At 51.0% G+C, this 21599-nt stretch overlaps 1 protein-coding gene across 3 annotated transcripts in view; it reads left to right on the top strand.

Annotated features, from left to right (window-relative positions):
• The first annotated feature begins 20320 nt into the window (after nucleotides 1–20320).
• Nucleotides 20321–21599, top strand: part of LOC137544871 (interleukin-12 subunit beta-like) — an 86232-nt gene continuing 84953 nt past the window's right edge. For all 3 annotated transcript variants that reach the window (XM_068265969.1, XM_068265973.1, XM_068265975.1), the window contains exon 1: nucleotides 20321–20382. In XM_068265969.1, coding sequence (XP_068122070.1) covers nucleotides 20377–20382 — 6 coding nt within the window. In that variant the 5' untranslated portion in view covers nucleotides 20321–20376. The remainder of the gene's footprint in view (nucleotides 20383–21599) is intronic.

Raw genomic sequence — 21599 nt, forward strand, 5'->3', positions numbered from 1 at the left:
GATCCTCCTCCTTCTCTGGCTCCTCCCCTGAGCTTGCTGCTAGTACCGTTATCTGCTGTGTACCCAGGACTAAGGGCTGCCTAGAAAGTGGACTTCATAGGGGTGGGACCCTCCTTCTTCTCTGGCTCCTCCCCTGAGCTTGCTGCTAGTACCGGATCTGCTGTGTACCCAGGACCCAGGGCTGCCCAGATAGTGGACTCCATAGGGGTGGATCCTTCTCCATGTCTGGCTCCTCCCCTGAGCTTCCTGCTAGTACCCTTATCTGCTGTGTACCCAGGACCCAGGGCTGCCCAGATAGTGGACTTCATAGGGGTGGGACCCTCCTCTGGCTCCTCCCCTAATCTGGCTCCCAGTACCGTTATCTGCTGTGTACCCAGAGCTCAGGGCTGCCCAGATAGTGGACTCCATAGGGAGGACCCTCCTCCTTCTCTGGCTCGTCCCCTAAGCTGGCTGCTAGTACAGTTATCTGCTGTGTACCCAAGACCCAGGGCTGCCCAGATAGTGGACTTCATAGGGGTGGGACCCTCCTCCTCTGGCTCCTCCCCTAATCTGGCTCCCAGTACCGATATCTGCTGTGTACCCAGGACTCAGGGCTGCCCAGATAGTGGATTCCATAGGGGTGGATCCTTCTCCTTCTCTGGCTCCCCCCCTGAGCTTGCTGCCAGTACCGTTATCTGCTGTGTACCCAGAACTCAGGGCTGCCCAGATAGTGGACTCCATGGGGGGGATCCTCCTCCTTCTCTGGCTCCTCCCCTGAGCTTGCTGCTAGTAACGTTATCTGCTGTGTACCCAGGACTCAGGGCTGCCCAGATGGAGGACTCCATAGGGGGGATCCTCCTCCTTCTCTGTCTCCTCCCCTGAGCTTGCTGCCAGTACCGTTATCTGCTTTGTGCCCAGGGCTGCCCAGACAGAGGACTCCATAGGGGGGATCCTCCTCCTTCTCTGGCTCCTCCCCTGAGCTTGCTGCTAGTACCGCTATCTGCTGTGTACCCAGGACTCAGGGCTGCCCAGATAGAGGACTCCATAGGGGGGATCCTCCTCCTTCTCTGGCTCCTCCCCTGAGCTTGCTGCTAGTACCGTTATCTGCTGTGTACCCAGGACTAAGGGCTGCCTAGAAAGTGGACTTCATAGGGGTGGGACCCTCCTTCTTCTCTGGCTCCTCCCCTGAGCTTGCTGCTAGTACCGGATCTGCTGTGTACCCAGGACCCAGGGCTGCCCAGATAGTGGACTCCATAGGGGTGGATCCTTCTCCATGTCTGGCTCCTCCCCTGAGCTTCCTGCTAGTACCCTTATCTGCTGTGTACCCAGGACCCAGGGCTGCCCAGATAGTGGACTTCATAGGGGTGGGACCCTCCTCTGGCTCCTCCCCTAATCTGGCTCCCAGTACCGTTATCTGCTGTGTACCCAGAACTCAGGGCTGCCCAGATAGTGGACTCCATAGGGAGGACCCTCCTCCTTCTCTGGCTCCTCCCCTAAGCTGGCTGCTAGTACAGTTATCTGCTGTGTACCCAGGACCCAGGGCTGCCCAGATCGTGGACTTTATAGGGGTGGGACCCTCCTCCTCTGGCTCCTCCCCTAATCTTGCTCCCAGTACTGATATCTGCTGTGTACCCAGAACTCAGGGCTGCCCAGATATTGGACTCCATGGGGGGGGGGATCCTCCTCCTTCTCTGGCTCCTCCCCTGAGCTTGCTGCTAGTAACGTTATCTGCTGTGTACCCAGGACTCAGGGCTGCCCAGATGGAGGACTCCATAGGGGGGATCCTCCTCCTTCTCTGGCTCCTCCCCTGAGCTTGCTGCCAGTACCGTTATCTGCTGTGTGACCAGGGCTGCCCAGACAGAGGACTCCATAGGGGGGATCCTCCTCCTTCTCTGGCTCCTCCCCTGAGCTTGCTGCTAGTACCGCTATCTGCTGTGTACCCAGGACTCAGGGCTGCCCAGATATAGGACTCCATAGGGGGGATCCTCCTCCTTCTCTGGCTCCCCTGAGCTGGCTGCTAGTACCATTATCTTCTGTGTACTCAGGACTCAGGGCTGCCCAGATAGTTGACTCCATAGGGGTGGGACCCTCCTCCTCTTGCTCCTCCCCTGAGCTGACTGCTAGTACCGTTATCTGCTGTGTACCCAGGACTCAGGGCTGCCCAGATAGTGGACTCCATAGGGGTGGGACCCTCCTCCTTCTCTGGCTCCTTCCCTGAGCTGGCTGCTAGTACCATTATCTGCTGAGTGCCCAGGGCTGCCCAGACAGAGGACTCCATAGGGGTGGGTCCCTCCTCCTCTTGCTCCTCCCCTGAGCTGGCTGCCAGTACCATTATCTGCTGTGTACCCAGGACTGAGGGCTGCCAAGATAGTGGACTCCATAGGAGGGATCCTCCTCCTTCTCTGGCTCATCCCCTGAGCTGGCTGCTTGTACCGTTATCTGCTGTGTGCCCAGGGCTGCCCAGACAGTGGACTCCATAGGGGTGGATCCTCCTTCTCTGGCTCCTCCCCTGAGCTTGCTGCTAGTACCGTTATCTGCTGTGTACCCAGGACTCAGGGCTGCCCAGATAGTGGACTCCATAGGGGTGGATCCTGCTCCTTCTCTGGCTCCTCCCCTGAGCTGGCTGCTAGTACCGTTATCTGCTGTGTACCCAGGGCTGCCCAGATAGTGAACTCCATAGGGGGGACCCTCCTCCTTCTCTGGCTTCTCCCCTGAGCTGGCTGCTAGTACCGTTATCTGCTGTGTACCCAGGACTCAGGGCTGCCTAGAAAGTGGACTTCATAGGGGTGGGACCCTCCTTCTTCTCTGGCTCCTCCCCTGAGCTGGCTGCTAGTACCGTTATCTGCTGAGTGCCCAGGGCTGCCCAGACCGAGGACTCCATAGGGGGGACCCTCCTCCTTCTCTGGCTCCTCCCCTGAGCTGGCTGCTAGTACCGTTATCTGCTGAGTACCCAGGGCTGCCCAGACCGAGGACTCCATAGGGGGGATCCTCCTCCTTCTCTGGCTCCTCCCATGAGCTGGCTGCTAGTACCATTATCTGCTGTGTACCCAGGACTCAGGGCTGCCCAGATAGTGGACTCCATAGGGGTGGGACCCTCCTCCTTCTCTGGCTTCTCCCCTGAGCTGGCTGCTTGTACCGTTATCTGCTGTGTGCCCAGGGCTGCCCAGACAGTGGACTCCATAGGGGTGGATCCTCCTTCTCTGGCTCCTCCCCTGAGCTTGCTGCTAGTACCGTTATCTGCTGTGTACCCAGGACTCAGGGCTGCCCAGATAGTGGACTCCATAGGGGTGGATCCTGCTCCTTCTCTGGCTCCTCCCCTGAGCTGGCTGCTAGTACCGTTATCTGCTGTGTACCCAGGGCTGCCCAGATAGTGGACTCCATAGGGGGGACCCTCCTCCTTCTCTGGCTTCTCCCCTGAGCTGGTTGCTAGTACCGTTATCTGCTGTGTACCCAGGACTCAGGGCTGCCTAGAAAGTGGACTTCATAGGGGTGGGACCCTCCTTCTTCTCTGGCTCCTCCCCTGAGCTGGCTGCTTGTACCGTTATCTGCTGTGTGCCCAGGGCTGCCCAGACAGTGGACTCCATAGGGGTGGATCCTCCTTCTCTGGCTCCTCCCCTGAGCTTGCTGCTAGTACTGTTATCTGCTGTGTACCCAGGACTCAGGGCTGCCCAGATAGTGGACTCCATAGGGGTGGATCCTGCTCCTTCTCTGGCTCCTCCCCTGAGCTGGCTGCTAGTACCGTTATCTGCTGTGTACCCAGGGCTGCCCAGATAGTGAACTCCATAGGGGGGACCCTCCTCCTTCTCTGGCTTCTCCCCTGAGCTGGCTGCTAGTACCGTTATCTGCTGAGTGCCCAGGGCTGCCCAGACCGAGGACTCCATAGGGGGGACCCTCCTCCTTCTCTGGCTCCTCCCCTGAGCTGGCTGCTAGTACCGTTATCTGCTGAGTGCCCAGGGCTGCCCAGACCGAGGACTCCATAGGGGGGATCCTCCTCCTTCTCTGGCTCCTCCCATGAGCTGGCTGCTAGTTCCATTATCTGCTGTGTACCCAGGACTCAGGGCTGCCCAGATAGTGGACTCCATAGGGGTGGGACCCTCCTCCTTCTCTGGCTTCTCCCCTGAGCTGGCTGCTTGTACCGTTATCTGCTGTGTGCCCAGGGCTGCCCAGACAGTGGACTCCATAGGGGTGGATCCTCCTTCTCTGGCTCCTCCCCTGAGCTTGCTGCTAGTACCGTTATCTGCTGTGTACCCAGGACTCAGGGCTGCCCAGATAGTGGACTCCATAGGGGTGGATCCTGCTCCTTCTCTGGCTCCTCCCCTGAGCTGGCTGCTAGTACCGTTATCTGCTGTGTACCCAGGGCTGCCCAGATAGTGAACTCCATAGGGGGGACCCTCCTCCTTCTCTGGCTTCTCCCCTGAGCTGACTGCTAGTACCGTTATCTGCTGTGTACCCAGGACTCAGGGCTGCCCAGATAGTGGACTCCATAGGGCTGGATCCTTCTCCTTCTCTGGCTCCTCCCTTGAGCTTGCTGCTAGTACCGTTATCTGCTGTGTACCCAGGACTCAGGGCTGCCCAGATAGAGGACTCTATAGGGGGGATCCTCCTCCTTCTCTGGCTCCTCCCCTGAGCTTGCTGCTAGTACCGTTATCTGCTGTGTACCCAGGACTCAGGGCTGCCTAGAAAGTGGACTTCATAGGGGTGGGACCCTCCTTCTTCTCTGGCTCCTCCCCTGACCTGGCTGCTAGTACCGTTATCTGCTGAGTGCCCAGGGCTGCCCAGACCGAGGACTCCATAGGGGGGATCCTCCTCCTTCTCTGGCTCCTCCCATGAGCTGGCTGCTAGTACCGTTATCTGCTGTGTACCCAGGACTCAGGGCTGCCCAGAAGGAGGACTCCATGGGGGGGATCCTCCTCCTTCTCTGGCTCCTCCCCTGAGCTTGCTGCCAGTACTGTTATCTGCTGTGTACCCAGAACTCAGGGCTGCCCAGATAGTGGACTTCATAGGGGTGGACCCTCCCTCCTTCTCTGGCTCCTCCCCTGAGCTTGCTGCCAGTACCGTTATCTGCTGTGTACCCAGGGCTGCCCAGACCGAGGACTCCATAGGGGGGATCCTCCTCCTTCTCTGGCTCCTCCCATGAGCTGGCTGCTAGTACCATTATCTGCTGTGTACCCAGGACTCAGGGCTGCCTAGATAGTGGACTCCATAGGGGTGGACCCTCCCTCCTTGTCTGGCTTAGAGATGGCCTGAATGATTCGCTGCACTACTGGCGAAGGCCGGGTATTTGTGCTCGCCACATCCTGCCCCCATACATCATCATTGGGCTAAACTTTGAACCCTTACATCACAATCAGCAGGCACATGGCAGCCAATCAGCCTGCACACCCTCACTGACCCCCCCCCCCCCCCCGCACCCTATAAAAATGCAGCAGCGCCGGCCATGTTCAAGTCTGTCTTCGGTTGGAATAGTGAGAGGAAGGGAGACATTGCTAGAGATAGGGAAAGCATTAGCTAGGCCTGTTTATGTTGATCCTCGCTGACATACTTGCTGTTAAAGCACCCGAAACAGTCTTTCTGAGGGCTACTTCATCCTTCTGCTGTTTTTTATTTGTGTGTGCAACACTCCACATTCCACAGGCACCCACCAAGAGCTGTGCCCAGTGCCCACTATAATTGTGTGTCTCAATAGACACAAACACAATAGTGCAGTTTTACCACCAGTGCTCCATGGCATCTGTTATTATCTGTTTGTCTGTATTCTGTTTGCATATTCTCAGTGTATACAGGACTGACTCACACCTGCGCCCACTTCTAGTGATATTGTATTGTGTGCCACAAGTACTAAGTACTGGACTAACTACTGCTCCAGGGCTTCTGTTATTATCACTGTATGGTGTTTGAACTATTGCCGATCTCGGTGTGTGTGACACTACACAGCCCACTGACACACAGAGCCGTGTACACTACTGCTATCGTTGTTGCCACATTCAGTTGAAGGCACAGTAGCACCTCCACTTTATTACTTGCTGCAGGCACAATACCCCAATAAAAAAAAATGACAGGCAGAGGCAGACCACCCCGCAAATGTCATCGACGAGGTCGTGCTGCAGTGATTTCCTGCTGCCCTGGAAGAATGCACAGAGGGCATGTACCCTCAACCCCCAACATTCTGAGGATGTAGCTGACTGGCTTACACAGCGCACCCCATCTTCTACAGCTTCTGCACAGAACCTCCTTGGTGTACCGTTCTCCTCCTGCTCGGATTCTGGCACCCACAACTTACCACCACCACTAGCACCACAGCTGCTCCACTAGATGTGTCACAGGAGTTATTCACACATGATGCATTTAGTGATGCACCTGAGGTCAGCCAGCCAACACGCCCTTCAATGCCTGCTGCCACCAGAACGCTGACATTCCAAAGCTCACCAGTGTGGCATGTTGTTTGTTTGTGTGCCTCTGATACCAGCAATGCCTTCTGTAACCTCTGCCAAAAGAATCTGAGTCATGGGAAACCCAACACCCAACTAGGGACACCTGTTTTGTGCACCTGATTGCAAAACACAAACACCAATGGGATGCACACGTTAATAAAAGCAGCACACAAACACAAAGTCACCTTCCTCCTCCTCCTGGTCCAGCATCTTCAGCCGCGTCACCCTCTGCTGTCCTTGCCTCCTCCAACCACCCCTCAGCTATGTAGCATCAGATAATAAACTCTCAATCTGCACAATAACGAGGAGCATTGAGCAATACCAAACTATTGTTCCCAAAACATCCTACCATTTTTTTGTGGGGTTAAAATATGAGCAATTCCAGATTTATTCTTGGGAACCCACCAAAATCCTCACATATTAAAGGAACAATATTACATGAAAGATAACCGGGCAGCAACCCACCCTCCTGTGTGCTTAATGTCAGAAAGGTAGCAGGAAGAGTGCCGCTTTAATACTACTACGTGGCGTAACTGAGATTAGCAATAACTATAATTCAACATAAGAACATGGGTAGTGACAACATTTAAAGGGACTCCGAGCAGTAAATAAAATCAAAATCTGAACTTACCTGGGGGTTTCTCCCGCCCACCGTAGGTCGGGAGGTCCCTCGGCGTCCTTCTGGCTCTTCTCACAGGACTTGGTCAGAAATGGCTCCCAGCAACACTGGGACCGAGTGTCGGGCACCTTCTTCCTGAAAGGTGACTTCAGTCGTCACCACGCCGGCCGCCTCGCGTCATCATGTGACAGTATTGCGCATGTGCGGTTTAATCGTGCATGCGCGGTACTGTCACCCCGGCTGCCGTAATGACGCGAGGCGGCCGGCGTGGTGACGACTGACGTTATCTTTGCGGAAGAAGGAGCCCGACACTCGGTCCCAGTGTTGCGGGAGCCATTTCTGAGCAGGGCCTGCGAGGAGAGCCAGAAGGACGCCGAAGGACCTCCTGAGCCTACTGTGGGCTGCAGAAAGCCCCAGGTAAGTTCAGATTTTGATTTTATTTACTGCTCGGAGTCCCTTTAAAGAAGCTCTGCTGACTCTTATCACTCACCAGCTAAATAATGTGTACAGAACACTCATTTATTAAAAAAAAACATACGAGGTGTACTTTGTAATTAAAGAGACTAAATACAGCAATTAATGGTGGATCATTAAGTGGCTATTCATGTGTGATTAAGATTAGTATTCATTGTGAAATGCAGTAAAAGATAAACACACATGTATTAAGTTGTAACGGTTTACAAAATTGAAAAAAACAAACCACATAAGTTGATATCTCAGGCGGGAAGTGGTGGTTGTTGGGTTTCCTGTAACGATTGCGGAACTTTCTCCGTGATCAGCGCACAACGCGTGCGCTGACACGGCGGAAATCCTCCACAAGCGTATATTTGCAGGCACCCAGCAAAAGGTGCTACGCACCCGTAGAGGGAAAATTCCTGTCGGCAGATGGCGCTGGGGAGTGCAGAGGAACCAATCCTCTGTACCTCCACAAATGCCAGACAGGAATTGTACGAAGCGCAGAACGCAATCGCAAGAGAGGCGATTGCGAATGAGAACGAGCAAAGGGACAGGTTGTATGTGTGTGCGCCAATCTAGTCGCCACCCCGCGACCGCGCACACACAACAGCAGATACGAAACAGAAACGCAACCGCAAGAACGGCGATTGCCAGAAGTGACACAAGGCAGATCAGAACAGAATACGAGGATAGCAAAGGCACAGCAAATCATACAATGAGGAGATAAGGAAAATAACAAACGCTAACTGAACGCGTACCCCGCACTCATTCGCAACAGTGCACGCGTTCGTGCGCGGTCCCCACGTGATAAGCACAACAGGGACAAGCACGCCTAACTAACCAACGACAGACAAACATGAAACAGAGGACGCGAACGCTTGCTTAACGGTTACCTCACCGAGCCTCCAGCAAGCGGTCGTAGCAGACAAGACAGATACACGAAAACAGGGACAAGCGAAAGTGGCTAGCGCGATCCAGGTACAGAGTAGCAGAACAGAAGGATCCACAGCACTAGCGGAAAGTGGCTAGCGCAATCCCAGTAGACAGAACAGAAGGATCCACAGCGCTAGCGAAAAGTGGCTAGCGCGATCCAAGGAGACAGAACAGAAGGATCCACAGCGCTAGCGAAAAGTGGCTAGCGCGATCCAATGAGACAGATCAGAAGAGATAGCTGGTAGCAACCGCTGCACCAGCTATACTCCAAGAACAGAGATCAGAACCATTTCCTGTCGACCACCGTTGGGACAGGACAATGGCAACAGAACAAACAAACAGATAAACAATCCTAACTGCACTAAGGAAACCTGCCTAGTGCAGTTTTCCAGGAATTACTCTAAGCTGATCTTCAAGCAAAGAGCATGGCTGACACTCCCGGCAGGAGTGTTACACAGGACTAAATCCTTATGACCAGCCAAGCATTGTGGGAAAGACATAGTACTTATAGTACACGCCTCCAATGAATGTGGCCAGGCAATTTGCATGACAACGTATGCAAATTCCTCTGCAAGCACAAGCTGCAAAACTGACAGAAGCTCTTCTTTCCAGAGTCCTGCAGCATGCAGATCAAAACAATGGTCAAAAAGCTGCATGCACAGGCAGTTGAGCAAATCATCACATTTCCCCTGTGAAATATCACAACAGGTTCCCCTCATGACTTGTTTTGCCCTTCATCAGCCTGCAAAACTTGTATATGAAGATGGGCAAGTTTGGAGGCCACTGTGGAAAAAAAGGGAATTTTCCAAATAGAACTCCAGTCCGCCAGGTGGCCATTCTAAGTGTTGATTACCCCACCTTTATTAAAATGAATGAGGCATGGATCCCGGAGGGCCACTGCCTGCCCAAACACTTTTCACTCAGTCCCCACCCAGCATCTCTGCACACCGCATGACTGACTGTCTGACTGACTTCTCCGCCACCACCAACAGGGTCCAGACCAAGACTCCAGGACTCCACAGGTGGATCCTGAATTTTTTGACCAGTGCAGTGGAGTTGGTGACACCACCACCACGAACGGCAGGCCTGCTGTGATTTTGCTATTGTTATTTAAAAAAATCGTTTTTAAAATTAACCACTTGACCACTGAGGGGTTTTTACCCCTTTAGGACCAAAGCAATTTTCACCTGTCAGAGCTCCTCCCTTTCTTTCGCCAATAACTTAATCACTGCTAATCACAACAAAATGTATATTTCTAACCTATATCTTGTTTTTTCACCAATAATTAGGATTTCTTTGAGAGGTACATTATGCTAAGAATGATTTTATTCTAAATTCACTTTAATTAGAATAATAAGAAAAAAATTGAAAAAAAAAAATCTTTATTTCTCAGTTTTTGGCCATTATAGTGTTAAATTAAAATGTTCTACTGTGGATAAAAGCCACACATTTTATTTGCCCAATTATCCCGATTATTGCAACGTTTAAAAAATGTCCCTAGTACAATGTATGGTGCCAATATTTTATTTGGAAATAAAGGTGTATTTTTCAGTTTTGCGTCCAACACTAATTACAAGCCAGTAAATAAAAAATGAAGGCAGGGAACCAGGGATGGTCGTAGTCAGCCAACTTCGCTACGCTGGAACTACGTGTATTTTTACGCAAATACGCTTCGCAATCTACGGCTATGTAATCAGAAACTTCACTACGTTTGCATTTCGTAGACTACGTGTTAAATTACGCAAGCTGCGCGTAGTGTGAAGCGTAGTTGATACGACCGCTTATGCCCTTATGCGGAAAAATATCCGCAATAATCTTCAACCTATTTGCAAATATAAACTAATATAAGCGTACATTCCACCTTCCAAGGCGGAATTGTATGCGTATAAAAGGGCAATAATATTTCTGCGCATGCGCAACGATCCATATAGATGCAGTTACCGCACGCTTAGTTGACTTCACAATACATACGTCAACTATGCGTAGCAGGCGAAGCTTCGCATAGCGGGACTACGACTACGCGGAAATACGTACGCGTAGTTCTTAAACTTCGTCTACGAACTACGATGCATAGTTGCGTACTACGACGCATAGAATCGCGCTGGCGTAGTTTACGAGCAACCATGCAGGGAACACACCTGACTGTTTTCGTGCGCGTTTTCTGCTCAGAAAAACTGAGAACTCATGCTAGTCAATGGGCTAGTTCACACTTAATATGTTGTTCGCATGCAGAAACAAAACTGACATTCTGCTTGATGACTCTGCACATTTTGTCAGTTTTCTCTATCAATTACATCAGCTGCTGTGATAAAACGTGTGCAGTTTCCTGCATAGAGACACACTCGGTGTGCAGAAAAACGTGCACAGAAAACTGAGAGACAAGTGTGTTCCCTGCCTCACAGTAATATACCATCTTGACATAAATATTAAAAAAGTTCAGTCCCTAAGGTATCTACTTATGTATTTTTTTTTCCTATACACAAGTAAAAAAGTTTGGGTACTATAGGAGGGAAATAGTTAATTATAAAAGTCAGTGTTAGGTTTTTAATAAATAAAAGTGGTTTTTGGTGTAATTTACTATTTGACCACAAGTTGTCCATTATTTCCGATTCACGTACGTACGTTTCATGGCCCTGGTACTTCAAGTGAAGTTTTGCCGGGCCGTGAATATACTGCACAAGATGCAACAACTCGTTCAATCACATTGAAATGTCTTGGTTTTCTTTTAAATAACTTTGTATTTGTGTTGTTTTTATAAATCATTTTTTTCAAAAATAACTTTGAGTAGCAGTTTGAACACAGATACTCTATCCAAGGACACCACGGTGGTGTGTCAGGTAGCCTGCATTTTATTGCCACTGTGCTGTGCTTTTTTCTGTAATAAAAAAAAATAACATGTAATTTGTTGTTTTAAAAAAAAATAATTTTGTATGTGTTCCCCGCCGGCGGCTACTTCCGGGTTCGGCGACAGCCGCCGACAGGCTGGGAACGCGAGTGATTCTCCGTTCCCAGCCGCTATATCACCCTCTATGCTGCTATAGCGTATATGTTATATGTTATGTATATGTTATACGCTATAGCAGCATAGAGGGTGATATAGCGGCTGGGAACGAGGAGAATCACTTGCGTTCCCAGCCTGTCGGCGGCTGTCGCCGAACCCGGAAGTAGCCGCCGGCAGGGACAGGAGGATTTTTTTTTTTTTGACTTAAGTATCCCTTTAAGGACTGCAGGAATTTTCTGTTATCTGTGCTGCGTGGGCTCTTCAGCCCCCAGCACAGATCGTGTTGCAGGCAGGGCGATCAGACTTCCCCCCCTTTTTTCCCCACTAGGGGGATGTCCTGCTGGGGGGGTCTGATCGCCACCGGCTTGTTGTGCCTAGCGGGGGGGGGGGGCTCCTCAAAGCCCCCCTCCGCAGCGCTATCCTGCCCTCCCTCTCCTTTGCTCTATGGGCGGCACAGGACGGCGATCCATCCTGTACCGCCTCTGATAGGCTTCAGCCTATCAGACGGCGGCGATCCCCGGCCAATCAAAGGCCGGGGATCGCAGATCTGCTTTACAGCGCTGCTGTCACGGCCTTGCGCCGTCGAACGAGCGGCCGTTTCCATGGAAATACCACTGTGACAGCCGCTGCCTATCGGCGTTGGCTGGTCGTTAAGTGGTTAAGAGTGGCAGTCCCAACATAGGCAGTAGATACAAGGACACCATGGTGGTGTCTCAGGTAGTCCATAGTTTTTCAAAAATAACTTTGTATTAATTGTGTTGTTTATATTAATTTTTTCATAAAAACTTTCGCAATTATTTTTGAAAAATAAATTTGACACATATGCTTTAAGAAAAAAAAACATAGGTTGTAAACTGAGCCTGTCCGGTGTCTGCTTCAGTTGAGCGTGCATGCAGCACCAGCACATCTATGGGCCTTATAGACCGGTTACACTCAATCTCGCGCACAGGCAGCACCAGCACATCTAAGGGCCTTATAGACCGGTTACACTCAATCTCGCGCACATGCAGCACCAGCACATCTAAGGGCCTTATAGACCGGTTACACTCAATCTCGCGTGGCTGCAGCACTAACACATCTATGGGCCTTATAGACCGGTTACACTCAATCTCGTGCACATGCAGCACCAGCACATCTATGGGCCTTATAGACCGGTTACACTCAATCTCACGCACATGCAGCACCAGCACATCTAAGGGCATTATAAACCGGTTACACTCAATCTCGCGTGGCTGCAGCACCAACACATCTATGGGCCTTATAGACCGGTTACACTCAATCTCGCACACATGCAGCACCAGCACATCTATGGGCCTTATAGACCGGTTACACTCAATCTCGCGCACATGCAGCACCAGCACATCTATGGGCCTTATAGACCGGATACACTCAATCTCGCGCACATGCAGCACCAGCACATCTAAAGGCCTTATAGACCGGTTACACTCAATCTCGCGTGGCTGCAGAACCAGCACATCTAAGGGCCTTATAGACCGGTTACACTCAATCTCACGCACATGCAGCACCAGCACATCTAAAGGCCTTATAGACCGGTTACACTCAATCTCGCGCACAGGCAGCACCAGCACATCTAAGGGCCTTATAGACCGGTTACACTCAATCTCGCGTGGCTGCAGAACCAGCACATCTAAGGGCCTTATAGACCGATTACACTCAATCTCGCGCACAGGCAGCACCAGCACATCTAAGGGCCTTATAGACCGGTTACACTCAATCTCGCGCACATGCAGCACCAGCACATCTATGGGCCTTATAGACCGGTTACACTCAATCTCGCGCACATGCAGCACCAGCACATCTATGGGTCTTATAGACCGGTTACACTCAATCTCGCGCACATGCAGCACCAGCACATCTAAGGGCCTTATAGACCGGTTACACTCAATCTCGCGTGGCTGCAGCACCAGCACATCTAAGGGCCTTATAGACCGGTTACACTCAATCTCGCGCACATGCAGCAACAGCACATCTAAGGGCCTTATAGACCGGTTACACTCAATCTCGCGTGGCTGCAGCACCAGCACATCTAAGGGCCTTATAGACCGGTTACACTCAATCTCGCGCACATGCAGCACCAGCACATCTAGGGCCTTATAGACCGGTTACACTCAATCTCGCGCACATGCAGCACCAGCACATCTAAGGGCCTTATAGACCGGTTACACTCAATCTCACGCACATGCAGCACCAGCACATCTAAGGGCCTTATAGACCGGTTACACTCAATCTCGCGTGGCTGCAGAACCAGCACATCTAAGGGCCTTATAGACTGGTTACACTCAATCTCGCGTGGCTGCAGAACCAGCACATCTAAGGGCCTTATAGACCGGTTACACTCAATCTCGCGTGGCTGCAGATCCAGCACATCTATGGGCCTTATAGACCGGTTACACTCAATCTCGCGCACATGCAGCACTAGCACATCTATGGGCCTTATAGACCGGTTACACTCAATCTCGCGCACAGGCAGCACCAGCACATCTAAGGGCCTTATAGACCGGTTACACTCAATCTCGCGCACATGCAGCACCAGCACATCTATGGGCCTTATAGACCGGTTACACTCAATCTCGCGCACATGCAGCACCAGCACATCCAAAGGCCTTATAGACCGGTTACACTCAATCTCGCGTGGCTGCAGAACCAGCACATCTAAGGGCCTTACAGACCGGTTACACTCAATCTCACGCACATGCAGCACCAGCACATCTAAAGGCCTTATAGACCGGTTACACTCAATCTCGCGCACAGGCAGCACCAGCACATCTAAGGGCCTTATAGACCGGTTACACTCAATCTCGCGTGGCTGCAGAACCAGCACATCTAATGGCCTTATAGACCGGTTACACTCAATCTCGCGCACAGGCAGCACCAGCACATCTAAGGGCCTTATAGACCGGTTACACTCAATCTCGCGCACATGCAGCACCAGCACATCTATGGGCCTTATAGACCGGTTACACTCAATCTCGCGCACATGCAGCACCAGCACATCTAAGGGCCTTATAGACCGGTTACACTCAATCTCGCGCACAGGCAGCACCAGCACATCTATGGGCCTTATAGACCGGTTACACTCAATCTCGCGCACATGCAACACCAGCACATCTAAGGGCCTTATAGACCGGTTACACTCAATCTCGCGCACATGCAGCACCAGCACATCTATGGGCCTTATAGACCGGTTACACTCAATCTCGCGCACATGCAGCACCAGCACATCTATGGGTCTTATAGACCGGTTACACTCAATCTCGCACACATGCAGCACCAGCACATCTATGGGCCTTATAGACCGGTTACACTCAATCTCGCGCACATGCAGCACCAGCACATCTAAGGGCCTTATAGACCGGTTACACTCAATCTCGTGTGGCTGCAGCACCAGCACATCTAAGGGCCTTATAGACCAGTTACACTCAATCTCGCGCACATGCAGCACCAGCACATCTAAGGGCCTTATAGACCGGTTACACTCAATCTCGTGTGGCTGCAGCACCAGCACATCTAAGGGCCTTATAGACCAGTTACACTCAATCTCGCGCACATGCAGCACCAGCACATCTAAGGGCCTTATAGACCGGTTACACAAAATCTCGCGCACATGCAGCACCAGCACATCTAAGGGCCTTATAGACCGGTTACACTCAATCTCACGCACATGCAGCACCAGCACATCTAAGGGCCTTATAGACCGGTTACACTCAATCTCGCGCACAGGCAGCACCAGCACATCTATGGGCCTTATAGACCGGTTACACTCAATCTCGCGTGGCTGCAGAACCAGCACATCTAAGGGCCTTATAGACCGGTTACACTCAATCTCGCGTGGCTGCAGAACCAGCACATCTATGGGCCTTATAGAACGGTTACACTCAATCTCGCGCACATGCAGCACTAGCACATCTATGGGCCTTATAGACCGGTTACACTCAAACTCGCGCACAGGCACCACCAGCACATCTAAGGGCCTTATAGACCGGTTACACTCAATCTCGCGCACATGCAGCACCAGCACATCTAAGGGCCTTATAGACCGGTTACACTCAATCTCGCGCACATGCAGCACCAGCACATCTAAGGGCCTTATAGACCGGTTACACTCAATCTCACGCACATGCAGCACCAGCACATCTATGGGCCTTATAGACCGGTTACACTCAATCTCACGCACATGCAGCACCAGCACATCTATGGGTCTTATAGACTGGTTACACTCAATCTCACGCACAGGCAGCACCAGCACATCTAAGGGCCTTATAGACCGGTTACACTCAATCTCACGCACATGCAGCACCAGCACATCTATGGGCCTTATAGACCGGTTACACTCAATCTCGCGCACATGCAGCACCAGCACATCTAAGGGCCTTATAGACCGGTTACACTCAATCTCACGCACATGCAGCACCAGCACATCTAAGGGCCTTATAGACCGGTTACACTCAATCTCGCGCACATGCAGCACCAGCACATCTAAGGGCCTTATAGACCGGTTACACTCAATCTCGCGCACAGGCAGCACCAGCACATCTAAGGGCCTTATAGACCGGTTACACTCAATCTCGCGCACATGCAGCACCAGCACATCTAAGGGCCTTATAGACCGGTTACACTCAATCTCGCGCACATGCAGCACCAGCACATCTATGGGCCTTATAGACCGGTTACACTCAATCTCACGCACATGCAGCACCAGCACATCTAAGGGCCTTATAGACTGGTTACACTCAATCTCACGCACATGCAGCACCAGCACATCTAAGGGCCTTATAGACCGGTTACACTCAATCTCGCGCACATGCAGCACCAGCACATCTAAGGGCCTTATAGACCGGTTACACTCAATCTCGCGTGGCTGCAGCACCAGCACATCTAAGGGCCTTATAGACCGGTTACACTCAATCTCACGCACATGCAGCACCAGCACATCTAAGGGCCTTATAGACCGGTTACACTCAATCTCGCGCACAGGCAGCATTAGCACATCTAAGGGCCTTATAGACCGGTTACACTCAATCTCGCGCACATGCAGCAACAGCACATCTAAGGGCCTTATAGACCGGTTACACTCAATCTCACGCACATGCAGCACCAGCACATCTATGGGCCTTATAGACCGGTTACACTCAATCTCGCGCACATGCAGCACCAGCACATCTAAGGGCCTTATAGACCGGTTACACTCAATCTCGCGCACAGGCAGCACCAGCACATCTAAGGGCCTTATAGACCGGTTACACTCAATCTCGCGCACATGCAGCACCAGCACATCTAAGGGCCTTATACCGGTTACACTCAATCTCGCTCACAGGCAGCAACAGCACATCTATGGGCCTTATAGACCGGTTACACTCAATCTCGCGCACATGCAGCACCAGCACATCTATGGGCCTTATAGACCGGTTACACTCAATCTCGCGCACATGCAGCACCAGCACATCTATGGGCCTTATAGACCGGTTACACTCAATCTCACGCACATGCAGCACCAGCACATCTAAGGGCCTTATAGACTGGTTACACTCAATCTCACGCACATGCAGCACCAGCACATCTAAGGGCCTTATAGACCGGTTACACTCAATCTCGCGCACATGCAGCACCAGCACATCTAAGGGCCTTATAGACCGGTTACACTCAATCTCGCGTGGCTGCAGCACCAGCACATCTAAGGGCCTTATAGACCGGTTACACTCAATCTCGCGCACATGCAACACCAGCACATCTAAGGGCCTTATAGACCGGTTACACTCAATCTCGCGTGGCTGCAGAACCAGCACATCTAAGGGCCTTATAGACCGGTTACACTCAATCTCGCGCACATGCAGCACCAGCACATCTATGGGTCTTATAGACCGGTTACACTCAATCTCACGCACATGCAGCACCAGCACATCTATGGGCCTTATAGACCGGTTACACTCAATCTCGCGTGGCTGCAGCACCAGCACATCTAAGGGCCTTATAGACCGGTTACACTCAATCTCGCGCACAGGCAGCACCAGCACATCTAAGGGCCTTATAGACCGGTTACACTCAATCTCGCGCACAGGCAGCACCAGCACATCTAAAGGCCTTATAGACCGGTTACACTCAATCTCGCGCACAGGCAGCACCAGCACATCTAAGGGCCTTATAGACCGGTTACACTCAATCTCGCGCACAGGCAGCACCAGCACATCTAAGGGCCTTATAGACCGGTTACACTCAATCTCGCGCACAGGCAGCACCAGCACATCTATGGGCCTTATAGACCGGTTACACTCAATCTCGCGCACAGGCAGCACCAGCACATCTATGGGCCTTATAGACCGGTTACACTCAATCTCGGCACAGGCAGCACCAGCACATCTAAGGGCCTTATAGACCGGTTACACTCAATCTCGCGCACATGCAGCACCAGCACATCTAAGGGCCTTATAGACCGGTTACACTCAATCTCACGCACATGCAGCACCAGCACATCTATGGGCCTTTTAGACCGGTTACACTCAATCTCACGCACATGCAGCACCAGCACATCTATGGGCCTTATAGACCGGTTACACTCAATCTCGCGCACATGCAGCACCAGCACATCTAAGGGCCTTATAGACCGGTTACACTCAATCTCACGCACATGCAGCACCAGCACATCTATGGGCCTTTTAGACCGGTTACACTCAATCTCACGCACATGCAGCACCAGCACATCTAAGGGCCTTATAGACCGGATACACTCAATCTCGCGTGGCTGCAGCACCAGCACATCTAAGGGCCTTATAGACCGGTTACACTCAATCTCGCGCACAGGCAGCATTAGCACATCTAAGGGCCTTATAGACCGGTTACACTCAATCTCGCGCACATGCAGCAACAGCACATCTAAGGGCCTTATAGACCGGTTACACTCAATCTCACGCACATGCAGCACCAGCACATCTATGGGCCTTATAGACCGGTTACACTCAATCTCGCGCACAGGCAGCACCAGCACATCTATGGGCCTTATAGACCGGTTACACTCAATCTCGCGCACAGGCAGCACCAGCACATCTAAGGGCCTTATAGACCGGATACACTCAATCTCGCGTGGCTGCAGCACCAGCACATCTAAGGGCCTTATAGACCGGTTACACTCAATCTCGCGCACAGGCAGCATTAGCACATCTAAGGGCCTTATAGACCGGTTACACTCAATCTCGCGCACATGCAGCAACAGCACATCTAAGGGCCTTATAGACCGGTTACACTCAATCTCACGCACATGCAGCACCAGCACATCTAAGGGCCTTATAGACCGGTTACACTCAATCTCGCGCACATGCAGCACCAGCACATCTAAGGGCCTTATAGACCGGTTACACTCAATCTCACGCACATGCAGCACCAGCACATCTATGGGCCTTTTAGACCGGTTACACTCAATCTCACGCACATGCAGCACCAGCACATCTATGGGCCTTATAGACCGGTTACACTCAATCTCGCGCACATGCAGCACCAGCACATCTAAGGGCCTTATAGACCGGTTACACTCAATCTCACGCACATGCAGCACCAGCACATCTATGGGCCTTATAGACCGGTTACACTCAATCTCGCGCACATGCAGCACCAGCACATCTAAGGGCCTTATAGACCGGTTACACTCAATCTCGCGCACAGGCAGCACCAGCACATCTAAGGGCCTTATAGACCGGTTACACTCAATCTCGCGCACATGCAGCACCAGCACATCTAAGGGCCTTATAGACCGGTTACACTCAATCTCGCTCACAGGCAGCACCAGCACATCTATGGGCCTTATAGACCGGTTACACTCAATCTCGCGCACATGCAGCACCAGCACATCTATGGGCCTTATAGACCGGTTACACTCAATCTCGCGCACATGCAGCACCAGCACATCTATGGGCCTTATAGACCGGTTACACTCAATCTCGCGCACAGGCAGCACCAGCACATCTAAGGGCCTTATAGACCGGTTACACTCAATCTCGCGCACATGCAGCACCAGCACATCTAAGGGCCTTATAGACCGGTTACACTCAATCTCGCGTGGCTGCAGGTCGTGTAACTAGTTGGCATGGAGGAGTTCACAAATAGGCTTAAAAAAATGTAGTCAGTACACTGAGCCTGTCAGTTTGTTTTCATCACATAGCTCCATTATTAACTTCCCATCCTGGCCACTGCTATATGCCACGTTGGTCGGCTCAGTTGAGCGCATGCAGCACCACACGCACACCTAAGGGCCTTACAGACCTGTTAGCACTCAATCTCGGTAAACGTGGCTTTTGGTCTGTCAGTGTGGAACGGGCATAACCCTTACATTACCACCCTGAACATTTAAAAGCAGCCCTTTATTCCTCAAAAGTAGGAATGTACTGGGATTTCTGCCCTTTAGGGATTAAAACCTGACTCTGCGTCAACTCCGTAACTTTTGGTGGAACTTTTGGCATAGATCCCCATCTGGCATGCCCCTATCCAGGTGTTACACCCTTTGAAACAAGTTTTCCATCACTTTTGTGGCTAGAAACAGTCTTTGTAGGTTTCTAAATTTGCCTGTCCATTGAAGTCTATGGCAATTCGCCCGGTTCTCAAACTTTTCTGGAAGTTTGCGTTTGCCGCTCACGAACGGAAAATGTGATGTTTGCGACATCTCTACTTTGGCTCCCCTGAGCTGGCTGCTAGCACCGTTATCTTCTGTGTGAGCTCAGAGAGACTTTCAGCAAAGTTCCTAATTTTTATCAGATAATAGACACTTCTGTGACTCAGATCAGAGCATTTTCAGTTTTTACTTCTCAGCTCCAGCCCAAAGTCCCCCGACTGCCACCCACTGACCTCCTTGTGAGTCAGAGGTCTTTCTTCCGGGACACCCTGCTATCCTGGAGACTCGCATATAAGAGGATCTCCACACAAGGCAGAAACACCAAACCAGGAGGACCAAAGAGATGAAGGTGAGGACTGAGGAGAACGAATGGATGGAGCACTGCTGTCCAGGCACTACACCTCTATGCATTTTTGTTTGCATGATACATGTTAGTAGGTTGGACAGGTGGTGGGAAGGTCAGTGGTTGGTTATTGACTGTTGGATGGGTTGGGTCAGATGGTGGGACAGTGAGTTAGTGGATGGATGGTGGATAGGCTGGATGATGGGGGGGGGGGGGGGCACAGGTTGGATAGGTTGGGGTGGGGGGGGTCAGATGCTGGGATAGTCAGTTAGTGGATGGTGTATAGGCTAAATGATGGGGAGGGGGGGGGGGGGCACGGGTTGGTTACTGAGATGTAGATGTTGTTCACTTTATGATTTATGTAGATATCTACAGTAATTACAGTTGATGTTATTATGTTACTGTCACATTAGGGAACATTGGGGTTGATTCACAAAAGTTACTTATTTTTCCCCTCAGCTGTAAGGATAATTCATGAGTTAAATAGATAAGGGGAGCTAAACCATGAGTTATGTCATATAAGGAGAGCTAAACCATGAGTTATGTCATATAAGGAGGCTAAACCATGAGTTATGTCATATAAGGAGGCTAAATCATGAGTTATGTCATATAAGGAGGCTAAATCATGAGTTATGTCATATAAGGAGAGCTAAACCATGAGTTATGTCATATAAGGGGAGCTAAACCATGAGTTATGTCATATAAGGAGGCTAAACCATGAGTTATGTCATATAAGGGGAGCTAAACCATGAGTTATGTCATATAAGGGGAGCTAAACCATGAGTTATGTCATATAAGGAGAGCTAAACCATGAGTTATGTCATATTAGGAAAGCTAAACCATGAGTTATGTCATATAAGGGGAGCTAAACCATGAGTTATGTCATATAAGGAAAGCTAAACCATGAGTTATGTCATATAAGGAGAGCTAAACCACGAGTTATGTCATATAAGGAGAGCTAAACCATGAGTTATGTCATATAAGGAGGCTAAACCATGAGTTATGTCATATAAGGAGAGCTAAACCATGAGTTATGTCATATAAGGGGAGCTAAACCACGAGTTATGTCATATAAGGAGAGCTAAACCATGAGTTATGTCATACAAGGAGAGCTAAACCATGAGTTATGTCATATAAGGAGAGCTAAACCAAGAGTTATGTCATATAAGGAGAGCTAAACCATGAGTTATGTCATATAAGGGGAGCTAAACCATGAGTTATGT

Source organism: Hyperolius riggenbachi, chromosome 1 (genome assembly GCF_040937935.1).
Source record: "Hyperolius riggenbachi isolate aHypRig1 chromosome 1, aHypRig1.pri, whole genome shotgun sequence".
Classification (NCBI taxonomy): Eukaryota; Metazoa; Chordata; class Amphibia; order Anura; family Hyperoliidae; genus Hyperolius; species Hyperolius riggenbachi.